Source organism: Plecotus auritus (assembly GCF_963455305.1).
Source record: "Plecotus auritus genome assembly, chromosome: 13".
NCBI classification, from domain to species: Eukaryota; Metazoa; Chordata; class Mammalia; order Chiroptera; family Vespertilionidae; genus Plecotus; species Plecotus auritus.
This window is the reverse complement of record NC_137779.1, coordinates 6885821-6907311: the sequence shown is the minus strand read 5'-3', so window position 1 is coordinate 6907311 and position 21491 is coordinate 6885821. Positions and strand designations below refer to the sequence as shown.

General features: G+C 55.8%; 1 protein-coding gene across 2 annotated transcripts in view; it reads left to right on the top strand.

Moving 5' to 3' along the window:
• SRRM4 (serine/arginine repetitive matrix 4) overlaps positions 1-21491 on the top strand; it is a 121847-nt gene that overhangs the window by 87892 nt on the left and 12464 nt on the right. For both annotated transcript variants that reach the window (XM_080649956.1, XM_080649955.1), the window contains exons 4-9: positions 803-874; positions 2594-2620; positions 4240-4290; positions 7192-7290; positions 9037-9193; positions 20633-20937. In XM_080649956.1, the coding sequence (XP_080506082.1) occupies positions 803-874; positions 2594-2620; positions 4240-4290; positions 7192-7290; positions 9037-9193; positions 20633-20937 (711 nt within the window). The remainder of the gene's footprint in view (positions 1-802; positions 875-2593; positions 2621-4239; positions 4291-7191; positions 7291-9036; positions 9194-20632; positions 20938-21491) is intronic.

Here is a 21491-nt window from a genome sequence, read left to right as displayed (position 1 = left end):
TAGCCTCCTTCTGAGGGGGCCCAAAGGGGAATGTGGATGAGACCCTGACTTCCAGACATGGTGGGGCGAGCGGTGGAATGGGGGCAAATGGCTTATGCCTCTGGATCTTAGGACACTTGAGAGAAGGCAAGCACGGGCAGCAGGCTTCACTAAGTCGTTCTCATTCAGCAAATGCCCAGGAGGCTCGTGTTTGGGGACAGGCACCGTGGCTCCGAGGAGCCGGGCTGTTCTCGGCCCTGCCCTCCCCAGGCGGACATGTTTGTTGGCTTTTGTGTGGGGTGTCTGGTTTGGTTTGGTTTTGGTTTTGTCTTTTTAATTGGTGGCCAACGTTTAAAAGCTCGGAGATTTCACATAAAAAGATGTTTTCTGGTGACTTCTGTTGAAAGGGAGGTTTTCTGGCAGCCCAGGCTGCATTCCCACACGGACCCTCGGCTGACCTCCGAAGCCTGCCTTCAGCCAGGTGCTCTCTGGTTGGCCACAGTCCCCACCACTCCCTACTGCCTGACCCCGGGCTGCTGCTTCCGTTGAGTGTGAAACTACGAATCTTTTTCAGCCTTGGTGCTTTGTCAGGGGGGAAATCAGAGAGAGCAGTGACCTGCCCGAGGTGACCTCGTGAGTTGGTAGTAAGGTCAGGATTGGAACTCGGGTCACCTGACCCTCAGCCTGACGTTTCAAACAAATACTTTGGGGTGTGTGTGTCACTGAGAGAGCTGAGGCCAGCATCGGGGCTGGAAAGGGGTCTTTTTGAAATCATCCCCGGCCTTTAAGAACCTCGCTCTGGCGACGTCTCCCTCGCCCACAGGTCCCCGTCCTATAGCCCGTCGCCTGTCAAGAAAAAGAAGAAGAAGAGTTCCAAGAAACATAAGCGACACAGGTATGGCCCTTCCTCCTCCGCCAGCAGGGACGCGCCAGGGGGTGGGGTGGGGGTGGGAGAGTGGTGGCACCGAAAGGGCATTCGGGAGCATCTCAGTCACATGGAGTGTTTCTCTAGGAATTGCTTTTGTTGTTTGTCTTTGTATTTTGCACAACGTGAGACCCTGGCTGCGAGGGCCAGAGGCCCACCAAAGCCACTTGGGTAGAGGGGACTGGGTGGTAGGCGGGCAGGGGTGTCCCAGGGACAGCCAGGCCTCCGTGAGGGTCTAGAACCGGGGGGCGGAGGCCGATGGAACCCAAGCAGGACACGCGGTTCCCCGCTCCACGTGGAGCCACGGCGGCCCTGCTGCTGTCTCTCCGCATCGCAGGCCCAGCCACAGGGAGACACGGACTCTCTCCATCAGAATTCCCAAGGAAAGGCCTCGTGGTTGGTCCCCGTGTCCCACGGCGGAATCATGCAAACAGGCTCTGGGATTGTCCCCCCTGTGGACAGTTAAGGGGCATCTGAACTGGACACACGTTCCACAGGTCCCAATCCACACGCAGGCACACACACTCACACGTGTGGGTTCATGGGGTGGGCAGGAGAGTGGACAGATGCTCAGCAGAGGACGCGAGGCTGTGTTTATGGGCCAGGCTGGTGCTTTGTCCCGGGGCGATTAGGACACGCTGGTGCTGACCTCCCAGACTCTTCCCTCTGAGCAGCACCCACCCCACGCTGGCCCTCAGCGTTGAATGATGGCTGACTATTTGGAGACAGGAGCTAGGAGCAGAGGATGCATTGAGATTTTTTTTCTCTGCTCCATTAAAAAGGCTTCAAGTTTTTAAAAAATTCTACTTTTTACATCTGTTTATTGAATGCCTTTATGTGGCATGAATGAGGATTCTGGGCCCCCAGGAACAGAACAGCCACCCAGGCCCAGCCCCTACCCTCAAGTTGCTCCCATTTAGCTGGGGAGCTGGGTGATGATCATGTGAGCAGGTCTGGCCTCGGAGCTTGGGAGGCAGCGGGGAGACACCCAAGCAGCCTGGGGATCGGAACACGTTCCAAGGAGACGAGGCCACCGGAGAGGCACTCCAGGAATGAGCAGGAGTTACTCGGGTGAAAGCTGTGTGACCTTGGGCAACTTAACTAACTTCTCTGAGCTTCGGTGTCTTTGTAAACTGGTTGTTAATAGTATCTCCCAGGGTTTGGGGGAAAGATAGGATGAGGGTGTGAGATGCTGAGCATGGAGCCTGGCCCACAGTGAGTCCCACATGTGGAACTGGTGGTCCCAGGCGGATGACAGTGATGATGATGATAATGACAGTGATGCGTCCACAGCTGGGGAGAGACAGATGAGTGAGGCTGGGGGTGGGGAGGGGGCAGAGGACGCCCTTACGTCACCCTCACCAGACTCGCCCAACCTCGTCGCACACGGGCTCACTGACGATTGGGTGAGGACCGAGCGCTGATAGGTTTTGACCTGGGAATTCAAAATGCAGACAGCGCCTCCACGTGGTCTTCATACCCTTTTGAATCTAAGAGACGAGGAGGCTTCACTAGGCGTCCCGACCCCAGTGTCACATGATCGCAAGCGCACTGACACCTGCATCCCAGGGAAAGGCCCTCAACCTCACCTCTCTTTATTCTCTTCCTCCCTCCCCCCCTCCTCCCTCTGTGTCTTCCTTCCTCCTTTCTCTCCTTCCCTCCCTCCCTCTCTTCCTGTCCCTCCACCAGGTGGTTCTCCAAGAAGAGAAGGCACAGGTAAGAACCGTGTCCCCGTGCTCGTGGGCTCAGCCTCTTCCTCTTCCTGTGTCCGTTTCCTCCCAAGTAGCGGCCTGGCCTGCCTCCCTGAAAGTTCCGTCAGCTTTCAGCTTCCACCAGGCAAACAGCTGCCCCCACCAGCGCTGGCAGGGCCCCTCCGGAGCTTCCCCCACTTGCCAGAGCCTCATCTGAGCCCTGACAGAGGCCTGGGGTGGGGCGTGGAGAGAAACATCAGCCCCCCCGACTAGCCTTCCCAGACCCTGGCTGAGCGATGGAGGCAACCCCACTGTACTGGAAACTGGGGGGGGGGGGGAGGGGGGGGCGCACAAACACAGCTAGGGTACTCCCCATACGTCGGAGCCCGTGCTGAGCCCTTTCCATGCGTGTGCGTATTTAGTCCCCACGAACCCTCATCACAGCCTGTGCGGTGCGTTCCCACGTTACCGATGAAGAAACTGAGACTCAGACAGGCGCTGGGACAGGCATGTCCACAGACACACAGTCAGAAGGTGGCAGAGCCAAGTCAACCCAGATCTCCGACAGCGTCAGGACAGCGCGTGGCTCCTCAGTAACGCAGCCACATCGCGCGGCTGGCCAAGTGCAGAGCCATTCCGTCCATTCAGGAACAAGTAGACGTGGTTTCCAGTGTCCTCCATTCACTCGGCCCAGCCGCCTGGACCGCGGCTCACTGTCACAGCCGAGGAAGGGTCTCCGAGAGACGGGCCACTTGCCCGATGTCGCACAGCACCTGCTGTGCGGCCGGAACTTGAACTTGGGTCTTTCAGGGAGGCCCTGCCCCCACCCTCCACCTCCACTGAGTCTCAAGCATGAAGACAGATCCGCGGCTCATGGCGAGGTCCAATGTCAGTGCAGAAGCCAGCCCTCCCGTCCCGGGGCCTGGCCAGTCACACCTTTTGTTGATTCCTGAAACCCATCTGCCTTGAAGGCCAAATCCGCTGACCCTCAGGGCCTCCGTTCCTTTACGCCGGGACCTCGAGTCATCCTTGTCCATTCTGTCCATAGCCCAAGCCTCTGACTTAGAAAAAATAAGACACTAAAACCCAAATGCTTGAAGATTCATGGGCAGGACATTTCCGCATCTACCAAGCTTGCTGAGGCTTCAGAGTGTCTCCCTGAACATTCCGTTCTCTTCTCTCAGATACAGATGGCTCGGCGGCCAAGGGCGTGGGCTCTGGGCCCCGGTGCGGCCACGCCCCCTCCCCTGTGTGACTGCGGCTCCTCTGGGGCTCAGTGTCCACATCTGTAAAATGCGTCCTTATTCAACTTGCCCTCTGCCCCTAGGTGTGGGGAGGGTAAAATGAGATGATTGACAGAGTGTTAAGCAGAATGTCCACTCTATAATAAAGCCTCCAAAATGGCGGTAGTGTCATTGCTTTTATTAGTGTTAAGCTACCAAAGCCGGCCCCCACCTCCCGCCTGTGTGGGCGGAGTCTCTGCTGGTGAAAGAGTCCGCGCCCACCCCCACCACTAGCTCCGAGCCCTCCCGGCAGCCTGGCTCTCTGGCCCCTGGGTGTCATGCATTTTAAGCACTTGTTTATGTTTACCTTTGCCTGGAATTCTGCATCTTTCAGTTAACTGGCCATTCATTTCTCTTTTAGCTCCTCCAGCCCAAAAAGCAAGAGAAGGGAAGAGAAGAGGCACAAAAAACAGTGAGTAGAGACCTCTGGGAAGGTCCTCCCCACCTGGGGAGCTGCCCAATGATGGGGACAGGGAGGGGACAGGAGAGGGTGGGACGCGGGAAGGGGAGGACAGAACTGAGCGGACTCGCTCCAGGGGCTTGGGGGTGCGTAAGGGCACACAGTGGTCTGTACGATGGGGGTGTGTGCATGAAAGTGAAGGGTGTGCACCCATGTGCCTGGCACACCCCTTGTGTGTGAACTGGTGCTCCTGTGCATGTATTCTGTGTTTATGTGTATCTAGCGTGTGTATGTGTAGCGCCCACATTGTTTGTAAATGTCTATAGATTTTCCCATCATGCAAATATTTGTGTGAACTGTGTGTATAAATGTACACAATATGGGTACCTCATGTGTATGTGTGTGTGTGGTATGTATTTGTGTTCATACGAATGCATTACATGTGCCCGTGCTTACGTGAGCATGACTGTATGCACATAGGTGCGCTGTCTGCCATTGTATGGGAATTGTACACCCTGAGCGTGCACTGCTCATATCTGTGTGCATTATGCACTCGGGGCGGGGGGTGGGGGTCTTTACCTGTGCACATGTGTGCTGTGTGTGCACAAGGGGTAAGGGGGCATGATCATATGCATGCACATGCATGAGGTGCACATGAGTCCAAGCCCTGGCCGCTGGAGCTCGGGGCACCAAGGTATCGGTGAGCCTTTGCCCGTCTTGGGACCCCAGCGGGTGCACGGTTTGTAGCTGGTCTAGAAATTCACATCAGTCGGCGCTTCCTGCTGAGTTCACTTCGCAGCCAAGTTAAAAGCACATTTGGTTACAACCCACCTACTCTGTCCCCTCAAATGTTAGTGCATGTGTTTTCCAATCAACTGCTATTTTATCTCCTGCCAAGAGGCCTCTAAAGTGAGGATCAAAGGCAATGGGACGAAAGGCAGGGCACAGAGGGAGGGCGCTCAGCTTTGCGGCTCCCAAGGTCACTTCACCCAATGTCAGTGCAAAGGAGGGCATTTCAGCCACCACCACGGTGCCCGGAGAAAGCTCCAGAAGGAAGCAGTAGTGCTTCGAGTCAGCTCTGGGGGCTTCCTGGTCATCAGGCTGGTGCGAGTCAAGAGGCAGTTATTGGTCATGGGCATTGCATGTGCTGTCATGCCAAGTACAGACAGTGCCGTTCTCTGCGCCCTCGGCCCCGCTTGCCCACTGGGCTGCAGAGCCAGGGGCTGAGCCCCGACCCTAAGGGCGGGGCGGGATCCTCGCTGAGATCAGGCCTGCCCGCCTCCCGCAGCACATGACCGCCCTCCCGAGTGCCAAGAGCTGAGTGAGTCCCAGAAATCACCAGCAGGACGGTCACTCTTACCACATCCGGGCTGCTTGTAAACAAGTGACCCCGGGGTGAGTCAGCCCCTTTTATTCGCATCCCTTAGTGAGGCCCTGACGTCGGCAGGCCCTGTGCTGGGCCCAGGGCAGAGCGCAGCCAGCTTTCTTCTGGCCTCGGGAAGCTCCGGTGCAGCGCACAGGAGCCGGGCAGGGGCGGGCGCGGCACAGCAGTGGCAGAAGGATGCTGAGGGAGCTGTGGGAGCCCTGGCACGGGAAAGGGGGCATGGCAGTGAGGGGGGCTTCCTGCAGGAGGGGGTGTCAGGGTGGGGTGAGGATGAGGTGGAACTGTTGTCGGTTGCAGGTTAGGCGAGTGCACAGACTTTCTGTGCCTGGGTTTCCGCACCTGTGAAATGGGAAGAACAGGGAAGCTGCGCCATAGGTTGCCGTGAGGAACAGCCGAGTCCATCAAGGAAAATGCCTGGAACACAATGCCTGGCCGGCAGTGTGTCAGTGCGGGCTGCCTGCCCTCCTCGTCACTGTCGGGGGGCCGTCAGGACCTGGGCCACGTGTGAGCCAGAACACAAGCATTTCGGAGCTGCTCGAGCCCCAGGGGAGGCTGCAGAGCTAACGGGGTGGCTCCTGGAGGTGCTTGGGGTTCCCGGTCAGAGTTTGGACTTGACGTGAGGGCAGTGGCCTGGTTATCACATTACAAGGTCCCGAGTCCTTGGCTGAGATCATCAAGCTCCCCCGATAGTCATCTCCACCCCCCGTGTCCTCCTGGCTCGGCCCAAACCTCCGGCACCCGCAATGGCACCGCTGGTTCCGGTCCTTGTTGTCGTTGAAAAGGAGCTGAAGTCGCTGTCAGGATACCGTGCAGGGACAGTGGTCATGGCTACCGTGCTTTTTGTCATCGGTGATGTGTGACTCACTCTGAGAGTGGGCTTTTGACTCCAGGGGAAGATTCTAGACTCCATTTCCAGGTCTGAGGTTACAAACTGACAGCCCAGAGGCCTCATGTACTCCGCAGGTGTGTGTGTTTGCCCCAAACAGTGTCATTTTTAAAAACAAGCTTCCATTTAAAATAGGAATCTTTTACATTAAAAAACCCTATAGTTCTGTATTTGCTTGAGAAATTGGAAGACCCAGCACCAAGCCATTATTGTGGGCAAAGGCTCCTCCTGTAGCCCGGGCCCTGGGCTGACACCTTGGTGCACTGCGGTGCCTGCCCGGCGCGTGGGGCTGCTGCTGAGACTCCGGCCTTAGGTGAGGGAGAGGGGGCAGGAGGGGCCGCTCCTGTCCAGGGTGTGGTCGGCAGCCTGCTTCCAGCGGGGAGGCTGGGTCCTCAGGCGGCTCCTCCCGAGGACCCCCTTCCTGCTCACTTGTGTGCGGTACGGCTGGTGAGAGACCCCAGGTGCCCCGTGGGGAGCAAGGGTGATGGGGTGAGGTGGAGGGAGAGGCTTAACTTTGGCAGGGACACTGGCAGAGGACAAGGTGTGTCACACGAGTCCGATCAGACTGCATCCCAGTCCGATCAGAAGGTCAATCACTCAATCTCTCTCTCTCTCTGACTCTTTCCTCCCCCCCCACCCCAAGATCGCGAAGCCGGCCCCGAAAGTCTCACCGCCTCCGCCACCACCACAGGCCCTCGCGATCCCAGAGCTCGGAGTCCCGGTCCTCCAGCTGCGAGAGCAGGTAGCCCCTCGCCCCAAAGGGCCCTCACCCAGCCGCTGCCCAGAGCCCAGTTTCTGTTACATCAGCTTCGCCTCCCATGCCGCTGTCCCAGCGGAGGGATGCCCACCCCCCCCTCACACCCCGGCACTGTCATCACCACTAACCACACATATGCCTCCTAGCGCCCGTGCCGCTATCAGCTACAGGGGCCCCTACAACCTTAGGAAATAGGTGCTATGGTGACCCCCATTTTAGAGATGAGGAAACAGAGGCACAGAGAGGTTAGGAACTTGCTCCTCACTTAGCTACTGAGTGACAGACGAGGATTGAATGGGGCGTCTGGCCCTGGACTTTGCACTCCCGCTAAGGGTTGCTCTAAGCACAGAGATGTTAAACAACCTATAAAAGGTCACACAGCACTAAGTGCCTCGTTCTGAGGCCCTTCCAAGTCGGGTTTCTCCTCACCTGGGCCCTTGCTGTGCCGCTTGAGAACAGAAGAAGGAGGGGCTTTGTGGGCGAAGGAGGGGCCTGTGATTGAAGTTGCTGATGTGCGGGAACACCAAGGCCAGCTTCTGGATGCCGGCGGCCGCTTGGTTTTTCTTAAGTGCTTCTCCCACGTGGCTACGTGTCCATGTCACCCAGAGGTTTTAAATCTGACGTCCTTGTCCGCTGCCCCCAGTCTGATGAGAAAGAAGCTCTACAGCAGCGGTTCTCAACCTGTGGGTCGCGACAGGTTGAGAACCGCTAGCAGGGTCACCTAAGACCATCGGAAAACACAGATATTTACATTACCATTCATAGCAAAATTACAGTTATGAAGAAGCAACGAAAATAATTTTCTGGTTGGGGGTCGCCACAACATGAGGAACTGTATTACAGGGTCGGGCATTAGGAAGGTGGAGAACCACTGCTCTAGAGCAAGGAGGAGGGGAAATGTTTCTCCAAGCCCACGCTGCCTGGCCCTGAGCTACCCTTCCACGTACATTTCTCTCTCAGTCATCCCAGGAGGCCACGGGCTACAGGCCTTCTGCACGTTGGCTGCCCTTTGCCATCACCTTGGGAGGTTTTAAAACACCAGTGCCCGGGCCCCACGCTGCACACGGTCAGATTCAGTTCGGATGAGGGCGGGGCGAGAAGGCAGGATTTCCCGTTTCCCTGGGCGATGTGGGCGAGGCGCCGGGCGTGAGGAGCCCACAGGAGTGCCCTTTCTGAGAGTCAGAGGCGCCCCTGGCCGGCACGGCGGGCAGGGTGGCCAGACCTCGGCCTGACAGGTTTGCAGGCGGCATCTTTGTCACTTGTCAGCTACATTTTCCCCAAAAAGTTTCGGGTGACAGTCAGTGAGATGCCTGTTTCACAGATGGCGAAGTCACATACACAAAGACGCACAGAAATCTGCGGTTATATTTATAGACAAACACATGAAAATACAGACGGACAGGCCCAGACACACAGTCACATACAGGCGCAGACGCACAGACAGCCTCTCAGATGTCCCTAAACTGAATCAGGGAAGCGACCTTCTCTGTCTTCATGGCTGCATCCCAGCCCCTAACACGGTGCCAGGTGCATAAATAAACATTTGTGAAATGAACAGGTGAGACGATGAGAGAATGAATGAATGGGCAGGTGGGTGGGTGGGGGATGTTTGGATGGATGCGCGTGGAGTTTATACAAACACTCTAGTCCTCAGATCCAGTGGGACCCTCAACCTCCTCTCTGCCAAGCTCCCCTTGGACAGACGCTCAGGTCTCTCTCCCCTGACCCCAGGCACCGCGGCCGGTCCCCCGAGGAAGGGCGGAAGTCTCGACACAGGCACTCCCGCCGCTGCTCCAAGACCCTCGGCAAGGCCAGCCCCCAGGCCCCGTCCAGCCACCCGCCTAGCCAGCCCCTCCAGATGCTCAGCCTCCTGTCCGCCAGGGGTGTAGTAAGTATTCCGCACGGCTCCTCGGCCAGCCTTGGCCACGACACCTGGGGGGGTGGGGGGGGCGGGGGGAGGCACAAGCTCAGGGCAGTGTACATCACATGTTAATTCAGTTTCGGGCAGATATCCCCCTGGTTTCAGACCTCATGGTAGATCCATCCAATGCTCGTTCGCCAGCCTTCGGCAGCACTCGGCTTGGGGAGTCGGGGCTGGGGTGGGTGGTTAGACAAATGGAAATACCCAGGGGGTGTTGAAACATACGCATTTGACAGTCTCCAGAGTGACATCTTCAGGAACGCATGTGTGAGGCACTGTGGGAGCCACTGGGGGAGGAAGGGACAGGGGGTCTTAGAGGGACCAGGGGCACCCCAGCTGATCAATGAAGTCCACGTCTCTGACGCCAGCCAGCCCCCTCTTTGACTGCCGCCGGACGTGGCTTCACTGTGTAAACACAGCCCTACCTGCATCCCTCACGGTCCACAGAGGTCCGGGGGCGGGGCGGGGGGGGGCGGCACGGTGGGCATAGCTGCTCTCCCAGTCCCTTCCACAGATGGGACAAAAAAAACAAACGGCTCCGAGAGGTTGCGGTCTGGGTACACACCACAGAGCAGAGCACAAGCAGGTGGACTCGGGCCACACGCCCCGTCAGCAGTGACGAGCTGGGCTGCGACCAGACGGCGCCCGCGACGCCCCTGGGCAAGGGGCCGGGGTGGAGGGGACCCGGTCCCAGCGTTGCCACTTCCGGCTGTGCCGCTCTGGGGAGGTCCCTGAGCCTCATTGAAACGCGGTTTTCTCAGCGGTAAACACGCTCACAGAAGGGGTGGTTGGGGATATGCAACAACATAAAGTCTGTGACGGCCTGTTGTAGGCGCTAAAGGGGCAGGCAGACAGACGAGGGGATTCAGCCCTGAGGGAGCCTGCCTGAGCACCTGCCAGGTAGGAGGGGCCCATCTGTCTGGCCACGAGCAAACAGGCGATTTCAGATGACTGCTCCCTTGAAAGGAAGTGGAGGAAGACAGGGAACGAGGTGCTTGCCGGGCGGTCGGGGAAGAAAAGGTGATGGCACCCCTTGTTGGGCCTCATTGACACACTGGTTGGCTCCGTCCGTCGTGCGTTCTAAACCCTCCGTCACCAGCCAAGGCGCCCTGAGTCACCGAGGGTCAGTGTTGCCCAATCCCCCCTGGCTGGAACCGCCGCGCCGCCCAGCTCCTCCGGGGCGTGCCTGTGTGCGGGGTGCGGCGCCCGCATGCCGCCCTCCCCGAATGCCCTCCGACGCCCCTGTGTGCAGAGGTTCGGAGTCCGGTTCCAGGCGTGGCTCGACAATCCCTTTTCTCCCTCCCAGCCTCAGCTTTCTCACCTGCAAAATGGGGAAATGGCCTCCCAGAGGGATTGTTTCGAAGGTGGAAATAAGTTTAAAATCCAAGCAATAGGGACAGAAGAATGCCTCTAAGTCAGTGAAAGCCCCGTCTCCCTGGTCATGGCGTTTGTGGCAAGCCATTCAGTGGCCCCCATGACCCTCATGAAAAAGTGCCCCGGGGAGCAACTGGCTGTGTGTGCCTGGGAGGGTTCCTGACAGCACAGGTCTGCCAAGGAGTCGGGGGGGAAGTGGTCCGCCCACAGTCGGTGGGGGACGAGATGGCTGCTGGCTCTTGAAGCCATCATGTCCCCCTGGGCCCAGCCCTTCTCAGAAGAGCTGAAAGCTCGTCCGTGGGTAGAAGGCAGGGACCTGGAGAGCTCGCCCAACAACGCCCCGATTCCAGGAAAAGAAACAGCCTCGCAGAAGGCCAGTGACCCCACGAGCCATGGCAAGTCAGAGCTGTGAGAGCACGCGGTCAGGTTGTGTGGTCGAAGCCTGGCTCCACGCTGGGCATCGTTACTGGAGCCTTTGGAGCCTCCGTTTCCTCATCTGTTAAAAACGTGGAGATAAGGCTCTTCTTCAGAAGCCTCGTTGTTAGGACAAAAGCAAAGCCATGTTGTGAACCCCCGTTCCTGGTGCGTGGCACAGGGCAGAGCCCAGCACATGTTAGCGGGTGTCATGACAACAGCATCCCGGTGCTGGCTCCGCCCCTCCCTCTGGGGGACCTTCAGCAGGTTCCATGAACCTGCCGTGCCTGTTTCCTCTAAATCTGCAAAACTCAGATAATAAGGTGGCCGACCTCCTCACAGGTATGTTGTGAGCGTTCAATGAGTCAGTGTAAGTAAGCATCTCAGGCTGCGGCAGGCGAGTGCAAACGCTGTTATGGCTGATGCTAATGAAGTAGCAGTGGAAGCAGGAATGGTAGCAGCCATGGTGGTAATTGTAACACAGATTAGTGTGCTTCTGGCCCAGACTAGACAGCAGATGAGTCGGGACGTAGAGCCAGGCCCCTGCTCCCACTGCCTTCAGTTTCCTTCCAGCCTAGAGGGCGGCTGGACCCACCACACTTGTGGTTGCCTGACTTGTGGGCACATCGGATGCCCCCAGTTCTGGCCCTCTGAGTGCCCTCCACACCGGACCCGCTCTCATCTTCTCTTCTGCAAAGGCAGAGGTGAGAGGAGGTGCCAGGGGGACCAGAGGTTTTCCAAGTCCTGGCCCCACATGTTCCCTGAGCTCTCTGTTAAAGGGAACAGCAACGCCACTGTCATTGATCACCTGTTCAGTCATCCGTTCCGATCAACCAGTTACCCGCTGAGCATCTATGAAGGGTCAGCTCTGACCTTGGTCTGGGGATCCAGTGGGTGAGGAGCAGTCTGCACCTTCATAGGCGGCGGCAGACGGGTGAAAACTGTGTAAGACAATCCACAGCAATGAGTGCAGGGATGCTGAGGTGGGCTTGAAGGTGAGCAGGCTGGAACAGGACTTGGGAGGTTATTTTAGGGCAGAGAAGGCTAACTAACTGGGAAACCAGAGGTGAGCGGGAGTGAGCTGAAGGAAGCAGGAAGTGAAGGCTGGAGTCGGGGGTGGAGACAATTCCAGGACAGGAGGTGGGGGTCTGGAGAGGACAGGGGCCCGAGCATGAAGGGTCTCCTGTGCCACGGTTCCTGCCCCACTCCACTGCAGGCATTTCATATGCACAACTCTTTGAAAAATCAAGGGCGGTGTATCACATCAAGGGGCATATTTGCATATATGAATATGCAAATCTGGGGTCCTGTCTTGTTGCAATCGTACTTGGTGAGCTAAAGATAACCTGAAGCCCTCTTGCTAGGCCTGAGCTTAAATCCAAAGGAGGGTCCCAAGGAAACGACTTAGGGACCCTTCACAGCCTCACTCATGTTCCTTATCTCCACTCAACCATCTCGTTCAGGCCTTAGAGAGACAGAGACATGAATAAAATACTCCTTTTGAACTCCAGAGCTCATAGTCTAGTAGTCAACAGAATGCTGAAACACAGAGAGATGAGTGTTGTAATTAGGGCTGAGACTGAGTCGGTGAGCACCTCCTCAATTGTTAAAATATTCAAATACTTGCACACCAGTTGATAAATAGACCCTGTCATCACCATCTCCACCCCCCACTGCCACCCCTGCCCTCTCCCCCACCCCCATTCAACAAAGCCATCTCCTTTCTCCTCTGGTACTTTCTGGACCTCTTATAGTCCAGCAACTAAACAGTTATACTGGACAGCCCTTCAGTACCAAGGCCAGTGACCTTTGGAAGGAGTATCCACACCAAACCAATTATTGTTGAATATTTGTAACATCACCTCTAAGATGGAAGCAGACACAATGGGTAGTAGGACCACAGAAGAAGGACCAGACAGTATTGTCTTGGTGTCTGAGGGCTTTATAAGTAAAGGAACATTTGAGCTGGGCTTTGAAGGATGAGTAGGAGTTCACCAAAATGAGATGGATGATGACAGAGGGAGGCGGAAATACTGCCATGTGCCAGGCCCTGTCACATATTTTACAGTTTTTTTCCTCACTTGATCCACAGAATAGGTTTTTGAGGTAGATACTATTATTATAAAAACTGAGGCTTAGAGAGGGGAAATGACTTAGGCAGGTAGCCCAATTGGGAGGAAGGGGAGCTGGTATGAATCACGGCTTGTGCCGCAGAAGCTTACTCTGGGAGCCAGAGCACGGAATGAATGGCAGGTTGATGGCCACAAGGTTTGGGAACGCCCTGTTTACAAAATAGGAAGCATATCGCCATGTAACTAGGAGGGAGTCTGGACGGGGCTGATCGAGGCGGAAGCTAGACCTAGGAGAAGGGCAGGCTCTGTTTCTCCTCCTCCAGAATCTAGCTTGGGCTAACAGTTGCCACAAACTCGTTGCCAATAAAAATCTGCACAGATGCCACAACAAAAAACAAGAAAGAAAAGAAGCAGAACTTGGGGTCCATAAAAATGGGTCTCATGACGTTTGTCTACAAGAGGCGATAGAGGGCAGAGATGAAGACTCTGAGGCAGGTCTGGATACTCGAAAGTTCTTGACCTTGTCTTCCTGTGAGACCCAGGGTAACAGCAATAACTAATGCTTACTGAGCACCTACTGTGTGCCAGGTGCTAGGCTGAACTCTGTACATGTATCATCTGATTCATTTCTCCGAGTAGCCCTTCAAGGGCTTCCATAATACCCCCTTTTACAATGAGGAAACCACAGCCTAGAAAAATTTAGGAAGAGGCAGCTACTCAATGGAGAAGTTAGATTCACACCCAGAACGCCCAACCTCAGAGACCATGTGTGTAGCTGCACGGCCCCCCTCATGTCATTTCACTGCGCCGGGCCTCAGTGTCCTGTCTGTACCGTGGGCTAATCGGGTAGTCGTGCAGATGGAATGAGATAAACTCTTCCTTCATTTGAAGACATGCATGAAGCACCTACTGTGTGCCAGGTACTGGGTGAGCAGGCAAGGTTCCTGCCTCATGCAGCTGCAGTTCTGTGTGGAAACTGCCCAGTGCTTGGGCCATACCCTCAGTGCACAGTGTCGCCCGCGTTATTGTTTGTTGTCAGAGTGGCTTTATTGGACTTACTCCAGATAGACACCGACGTGATGTTTTTGGAGTTTCTCTCACTTTGCAAGGTTTAATCACAGCCAAGCTCTCTGGTGACCCGCAGAACAACCCTCGGAGAAGGGTGGGATGGCAATTTGCTTCTTATTTTGTAAACAGGGAAACTGAGGCCACGGGCAGCACGTGGGCGGGCCTGGCTTTCGGAGCCCTGGCCCAGGCTCCTGCAGATTCTGCAAAAGCCCCCGGGCTCTCCCCAGACGGGAAGGCTCCACGCCCAGCATGCCCTGTGGTTTAGAGGAGGGACCAGCATGCAGAAGGGCAGCCTGAGGCTTGGCAGGCTGTGCGACCCGTGGGTTGTGTGTGTTTTCAATGGAAAGTGGCATGACAGTGTCAACTTTTACTTTTGCCGAGTCAGGAGAGAAAGAAAACAGGATTTTCTATCATGAAAGTGACATCTCCCCACCAGAAAAGGTCAGAGGGCATGGCCTCAGGAGAAAGGATGCGCCTTTAAATGAATGCAGCTCCTTCCACTGCACTGAGTCCTCTCGTTTCAGTTGGGGCTGGTGAAAATCCATCCAACTGGATCCGTGCTGAGAGTGTGAGAACCGGTGGGCTGGGGCCAGCAAGAGGGCCTTCAGCGAAATTGGAAGCTGGAGCTGCCCCTGCTCACCTGGAGGGAAAGACAGGAGGAGGCCAGAGCACGCCCTGGGCCCCAGGTCAAATGCGGTGCCCAGCCCTGCACAATGGCTCCAGCCCCGGGGCCTCTGTCACCTCCCCACAACCCCCTGCAGGTCTCCCTCTCCTTCTCCATCCCCTGCTCCTCTCAGATGAACTCCCAACAGGTCAATGAATCCATTCTTTGCTGTCTTCCTAATTAGTTTGCAAAGGAAGACAACAACAGCAAGCAAAATAAACTTAATGTCTGTGCCACAAAAGGATTTTTTAAAAAGAAACAACCAGCCCCTCTGGCTAAAGCTCTGCTAGCAGCTCCGGTTCACTTGAGAATTCCCAGCCCCGTATGGCAGGGAAGGAAAAGAAATTTATAGCCCTCTCTCCACGGGGCCCTGTGAAGCTCAGCAAATGGACTTGTTCAGCTTAATTGGAATTCTCTTCTTGATTGTATTTTTGTAACCTATTAGGCTATGCTGCCTCTTGATCTCAGAATTCAGCTGAAATTAAATTTTAAAGTGTAAGTGAGAGGTTGTCTTTTTCCCCTGTTCTTGATTAAATAATGATTTGAGACAAAAACAATAAATAACAATGCCAGCTTCCCTGGAGGGCTGAGTGAGACTCCCAGTGAAACGCCGGGAGCCGGAGTTCATGGTGAGGGGACTTAATTACTTATTAACAAAACTCAAGCGTTAACGCTGAGTGTGTTAGGGAAGGAGATGCGGCAGGCTGGTGAGGCGGGAGGACGAGAGCTTCAGCGGGAGGACGAGAGCTTCAGCGGGAGGAGCTGAGGAGGAAAGAGGGGCTGCTTGCTTGCTTCCTCCCCAGGACCAGGAGCTTGTTCCTTAAAAATAAAATCTGAGATTGGCAATCCTTCCAATCGATAAGGCTTTATGGCTCTGGTCTCCTCGTTCCTTTCATTGACAAAGGCCATGAGGGGTGAAAGGTCAAGATGGGGGAGCAAGAACAATCCATTATAGCTCTGGAAGGGAAGACGGGCCACGCAGGACACACATGTCTGTTGCTTTAAGGGTGATTGGGGTAACAACACTTAGAACAGAGGGTCACAGACTTGGGTCTCAGTGGCCAGGCAGCTGCGACACAAGCCAGGGGTCCTTGTGGGGGGCTTTGTGGGGCTTGGGGCCGGAGAGCTCAGGCGCCGAGGACAAGGCCGCCTCTGTGACTCTCACGCTGATACTGCAGGAGTGTGGACCCCGCATTGCAAGATCTTATTCCTTCAACACGCACCAAAACGGGGTTGTTAGGTGAAACCAGTTAGTTCACATTGGTGGTCGCGCACACCAAGGGGGCGTATCTAAAACAAGGCACCGCTGTCCCGGGCCACTGGGGGCTGCAGCCGACTGTCCGTCCCTTCACGCTCCTCACCCCAGGGCTTATGGTCAACTCCCAGCTGCCAGGCAGTGTCTCTGTCTGTCAAAGGCCACCTGGCCTGGCCATGAGGCCGTCTGGACAAACGAGAGAACTGAGAGCTCCGGCGCGGGCTTCATCCCGAGTGGGAGGGGCGGGAGTGGGGAGTCAGTGCCGCAGCCCCACCCGGGCTGAGCCGGACCCTGGCGTCAGCTCTGCCCTGGTTCCTGCCCCTCTAGCACCCACTGTGGCAGCTGGTTTGATGCATCTTCTACTGGGTCCTCTGCTCCCTCCCTCATCCCCCCACGTCCCTACCGCCACGCCCTCTGGGATAAACTACCAGCCCTCAAAGGCCGGCTTGATTTCCCCGAGAACCATCGTAAGACGGGTGCTGTTGCACCTGGTGGCTAAGCAGATCTTACGGGGCTGAAGGTTCATGCCAAGACCCAAAGGTGGGCCTTTGTGAAGACATGAAAGGAAGGCCGAGGCCGAGGCGGAGGAAGGGGTCAGAGTGGACCAAAGAGGGCAGCCCTGGTCTGAGGAGCGCCCCGTCTTAAATGGGGTCCCTGGTTCCCTGAAGACAGTGTTACTGGGCAGCAGGTCAAGGCGACTCCTCAAGGATCTTGAGCACCGTTTTGCAACCAAGCCGGGAAGAAAGGGGCAGGGAGCAGCTGCAGGCCTCGAGGAGACCGTGCAGAGGACGGAGAGCTCAGAGGTGAATTCTGAGAGGCCTGTTATGCAGAGGAGGCGACAGGGTGGGGCCGGGGGGCTGCCCTGGTGTCAGTGTGGTCCGGGCCACTGTTTGCATCTTCCATGCTGGAGGGGGTGCCCAGCTCGGAAGGAGACCCCTGAGACGGGAGGGCAGAGGCCAGGCACGGAGGCCTCTGTTGTCTGCCTGTCACGAAGTCGAGACTTGGTCTCCTGTGCGTCCTCGTAGCTGTCACCCCCCCCCACACACACACACACACATTTGTCTCTGGATCCCCTCAGTTGTGTCTCCTCTTTGTGTGGGGTGAATGGCAAGCTCTGGAAAAGGTAGAGTCTGAGGCTGCGAGGCCATTAAACTAACCAGACATCTCTAATGAATGTATTAAAATGTCCTGTCCCTGGAAATATAGACAGAGCCATCAAGACGTGGAAAGACAGAACCAAATAGATTTCAGGGGAAAGAAGCAGGGATGAATGCCCTCCCTCCCCCACCCCACCCCAGGTAAATACTCCAATCCAAGCAGGTCAAATAGAGGGAGAAGGATTGTATGTCCGGCACCTGCCAGGGATGTTACATCACACTGGTGTGCCCGGGCCGTGGAATTAACCCGCCCCCCCCCCCCCGCCCACTGACCAGGCCAGTTGTGAATACTGACCTGGGATGCCGCAGCCCAGAGGGTGGGCTGTAAAGGATGCGTCATGCGTGTCACAGAATTGAGATTCATCCCGAGCAGTGGGACCTTAAACAGGCCGGAGAGGCTGGTATTTTCAGGCACCAGGGTCAACCCAGTGGGAACACTGCAGTAGCACCTATATCTCTGTTTGCTGGTGATGATGGAAAGCACGATGCCATATAGAATTCTTGGTTCTAAGCTCGCAAGTCCCATGTGGATATTGGCTGTGGTCAGGTAGAGACGCTCCGAAAGTGTCCCCATGAGCACAGGGTGTGGGGTTGAGAAGGTGATGAAGAAAAGATCCCTTTCTGCCTCCACCAGCCCTGAGGGGCCTCCCACTTGCCAAATCTTTGCCGATGGGGACCCACAATGCACCAGGGCCAACCATTGGAAATTAGTAGACAAGGCTTTGCGCACAGACAGGGGGAGGGTCCAGCTCTGCCAGGTTCTGGGGAGAGAAAGGCCCAGCCTGGCTGCCCAGCGAGCAGGCCAGGGATCACAGGATCGTTGTTCTCACAGTCCCTTTCCTTGAGCCTGGTTCTCTCCAAGGAGGGCTTGCCTGGCCCACTGGTGACATCCTAGCCACCAAACATCCACCACCTCTGAGGCCGAGTCTTGGAACCCATCCCTGGACCATGCCCAGCTGAGCGCTCGCCCCAGCGCTCGGCCCGGGTCTAGCTGCCTGGCATGGCGCTGTCTGACTCCTGACCGGCTGTGGAAATACACCTTACCTTTCCCACCCCAGAGGCAGGGAAGAGGTGACATCCACACCCCAAGGCAGGGAAGAGGTGACATCCACACCCCGAGGCAGGGAAGAGGTGACATCCACCTTGCAAACAGGAAGACCAAAAGGAGCTAGAAACTCCTCCTGAGCAACCTTAGTTTGAGGTCCCTTCTCCAGGGCAAAGCTAGCCAGGACCCAAGCAGGGAAAGCAGCAGCGGTGCTGGGTAGAACGTGGCAACGCTGGGCCACCCCTTGGCTGTGCTCAAAGCCTCCTGGGAGAATCCACGAGGAAGCCCCGCCTCCCCGGCCCAGAGCTGACATGCTGAGCTGTCAGAGGTGCCTGTGACTCTCCCAGTTGCGGTGTTCTTATGTCTCACCCTCAGGCCAACTGCTGAGAAGGCAGGAATGTTCCTTCAGAAAGCCCCAATGCGTGAGATAAAGTGGGGGGCAGGCAGGCTGTTGATGGTGAGACCCACACGAGGATGTGTGGGGTCCGGGGCAAGCATCTAAAGGCAGCCCACATGCTATCCGTCTGCATGTTTAAAGTCAGGCCGGCGGACTTCAGTGAAGTGTGTGCTCCTACCTTGGCAGCATGTCTTCACAAGTATCTCTGCTCTAAGTCGGGGACCTCAGGCCCTTCAGAGAGCCGGGCAGGGCGTGGCAGTGTGGGAGCCTGCTGAGGGTCTGGCCCCCCCTTCTCGTCCGCCTCCTACACCACGCGGCACCTGGATGGGCTTCCCACGCCTGCACGCTGACACCTCAGCCTGAACCTCCAAGGCCTGTCCAGAGAGCCCCTTGGAGCTAGGAGTGGGTACACCTTGGAGAACAGGTAGATCCAGGAGGAGCCGCAGAAATCCCGGGCTTGGGGCCATTTACACAGGATTCTGGGGTCTTGGTGCCGGGAGAGTCGTTCCCGAGGCGCCTCTGGATCCCATGGGGTGGTTATCGTTGGAGGAGGCCCAGACAGGGGATCCTCTTGCCGCAGCTAAATACGCCTGCACTGTTGGGGACCAGAACCAAACATGGGGTCATCTCAGGTGTGAGACACCCAGAACCTGGGGAGAAAACCATCCGCTGGCTTCTAAACACACCGCCTTCCCACGGACGGGCTCTCCAGCACCCCTTCGCTCCGTCTGTCTTAGGTGAACCCCAAGCAGGATTCTGGGAACCCCTCCTTGTTCCCAGTCACCCCAAAGCCAAATCTCCAAGCCCCTCCCCAAGCTCTTTGTTGCAAGCAGACCCTCCCTGTGTGGCCTGATCCTGGCACCCGGACAGATGCAGCTCTGGCCCCGCACGCATGTCAGCAAGCTTTCTGGGTCCAGCTTGGGCACTCAGGGACTGACGCGAGGGAGCGCTGGCAGCTTGAGGTCCCCACAGAGGACACAAACAGCTCTGCCGCCTCCCCGAACCCGGAGAAGCCAAAACTCGCAGTTCAGGGCCAAGCGTGAGGGTGTGCAGAAAGGTGTGTGTGTTTTCTTGTCATTTGCGACTCTAATGATGGACTCACGTTGCCCGCTCTTCCCTTTCTCTTACACCTTACCTACCTACTAAAGGAGGAGCTCTTGCTTGGTAAGTGGATAAAATCCGCAGACATGAGAGCCTTTATTAGAAGCCACTCGAGAGCCTTAGCCACCTGCTCCGGGGGAAGGACGCACACAGATGCCGTAGAGCTTTTTGTTTGTTTTCAGTCAGACTATTAGACTTCCTTTTGCCCGCCCCTTTCTGTTCCCCTTTGATTGAACACTACTAAAATGTCATTTTGTGACCTTGACTTTACATATATATTTTTAAAAACTCATCTTTATTTCATTTCTTTTCCCCATGTGATATTTGTTTAAGGATCTATTCAGGCAACTTTTTATTTAAAAGAAAAAATAGTCCAAATCATTGAGAATTTGGTTGAAGTTTAAAATTTTGGCTTTATCTTTTTTATTTTTTTCAGTTCCAAGATAATTTGTTTTTCAGGCCCACAGTCCCATTTCTTTCCCCTTCCCCTTCCTTTATTTTATTATTGTTTTAGATGAAGGGTGTATCCACCCCCCTTTCTATTAAGTTGCCTCTTTGGTTTGCGTTAATTCATTAGAAATTAAATTTTGTATAATTTCCTTTTTCTTTTGTTTAATCTGGATCGCATGCTTTTTCTCTGCATGATACCTAAATCTTCCAGTTCTCCTAGCAGGGGGTAAAAGATATCTCCTTTCTGTGGTATTTTTTCAGGAATTTGTGCTTTTGTTTTTTGGCGTCTCTTCTTTCCTCTCTCTCTTTCCTCTCGTTACAGTGCATCATGACGGTAAACATTTCTAGGTTATCTAGACGCAGCCGCGGGCCGATGCTCAGCGCGTCCAACGGGTGTTTTTGCTTTCAGATCACTGGGTCGGGGTCTGCTGCTGACCTCTTTACCAAAACAGCCAGCCCGCTCGCCACCCGCCGCGGCCGCTCCCAGGAGTACGACTCAGGCAATGACACCTCCTCGCCACCCTCCACACAGATCAGCTCCAGCAGGTCTCGGGGTCCGGAGAAGGAGAGTCCCGGTGGGGAACGCAGCCAGGGCCGGGACCTCAACAGCGGCAACACCTCTGATTCAGGGAACTCCTTCACCACCTCCTCTCCCCAGAACAAGGGGATGGCTCCGGAGAATCTCTCCCCCGCCAGCAGGGGCAGAGAGCCAAGGTCAGTGCCCTGGGCGGGAGGAGGGGGCCCCTTAGCTCTGCATCGCAGCCTCGCACCCTTACCCTGCATCTCCCACTGGGCTCCGACCCAGGAGTCTTTTATTTGCAAGAGGAAAAAAACTCGAACTGGCATCGTTTTTAACAAATCCTGCTTTTTAAAAATGTTTTTTGAAATATTCAGCTTCAGGTACAGCAGGGTCCAGGGGCTCAAAAATATATCCTTGGGAATCTGTCTTTCCCATCACATCTCTCAGCTCTGCTTCCCTCTCTGTTGCTTCATTCTTGAGCAGGCCCTCCCAAAGCACTGGCAGCGGTGCCATCCAGCTAACATTACATCTGTTAGCCAGCCACTGGCAGGGAAATGCCTCTTTCCCCGAACTTCATCAGAACACCAGGGCAGGTGCCCATCAGCTCTGCTCGGCCAGCGTGGGCCCCTTGCCTGCAGTGGACCAACCACTCTGGCCAGGGGAGGCTGGATTCTTGTATAGAATAAGTCGCTGTCATTCAAAAATAGACCCCAATATTTACCCAAATGTATTGAAAATGTATGTCCAC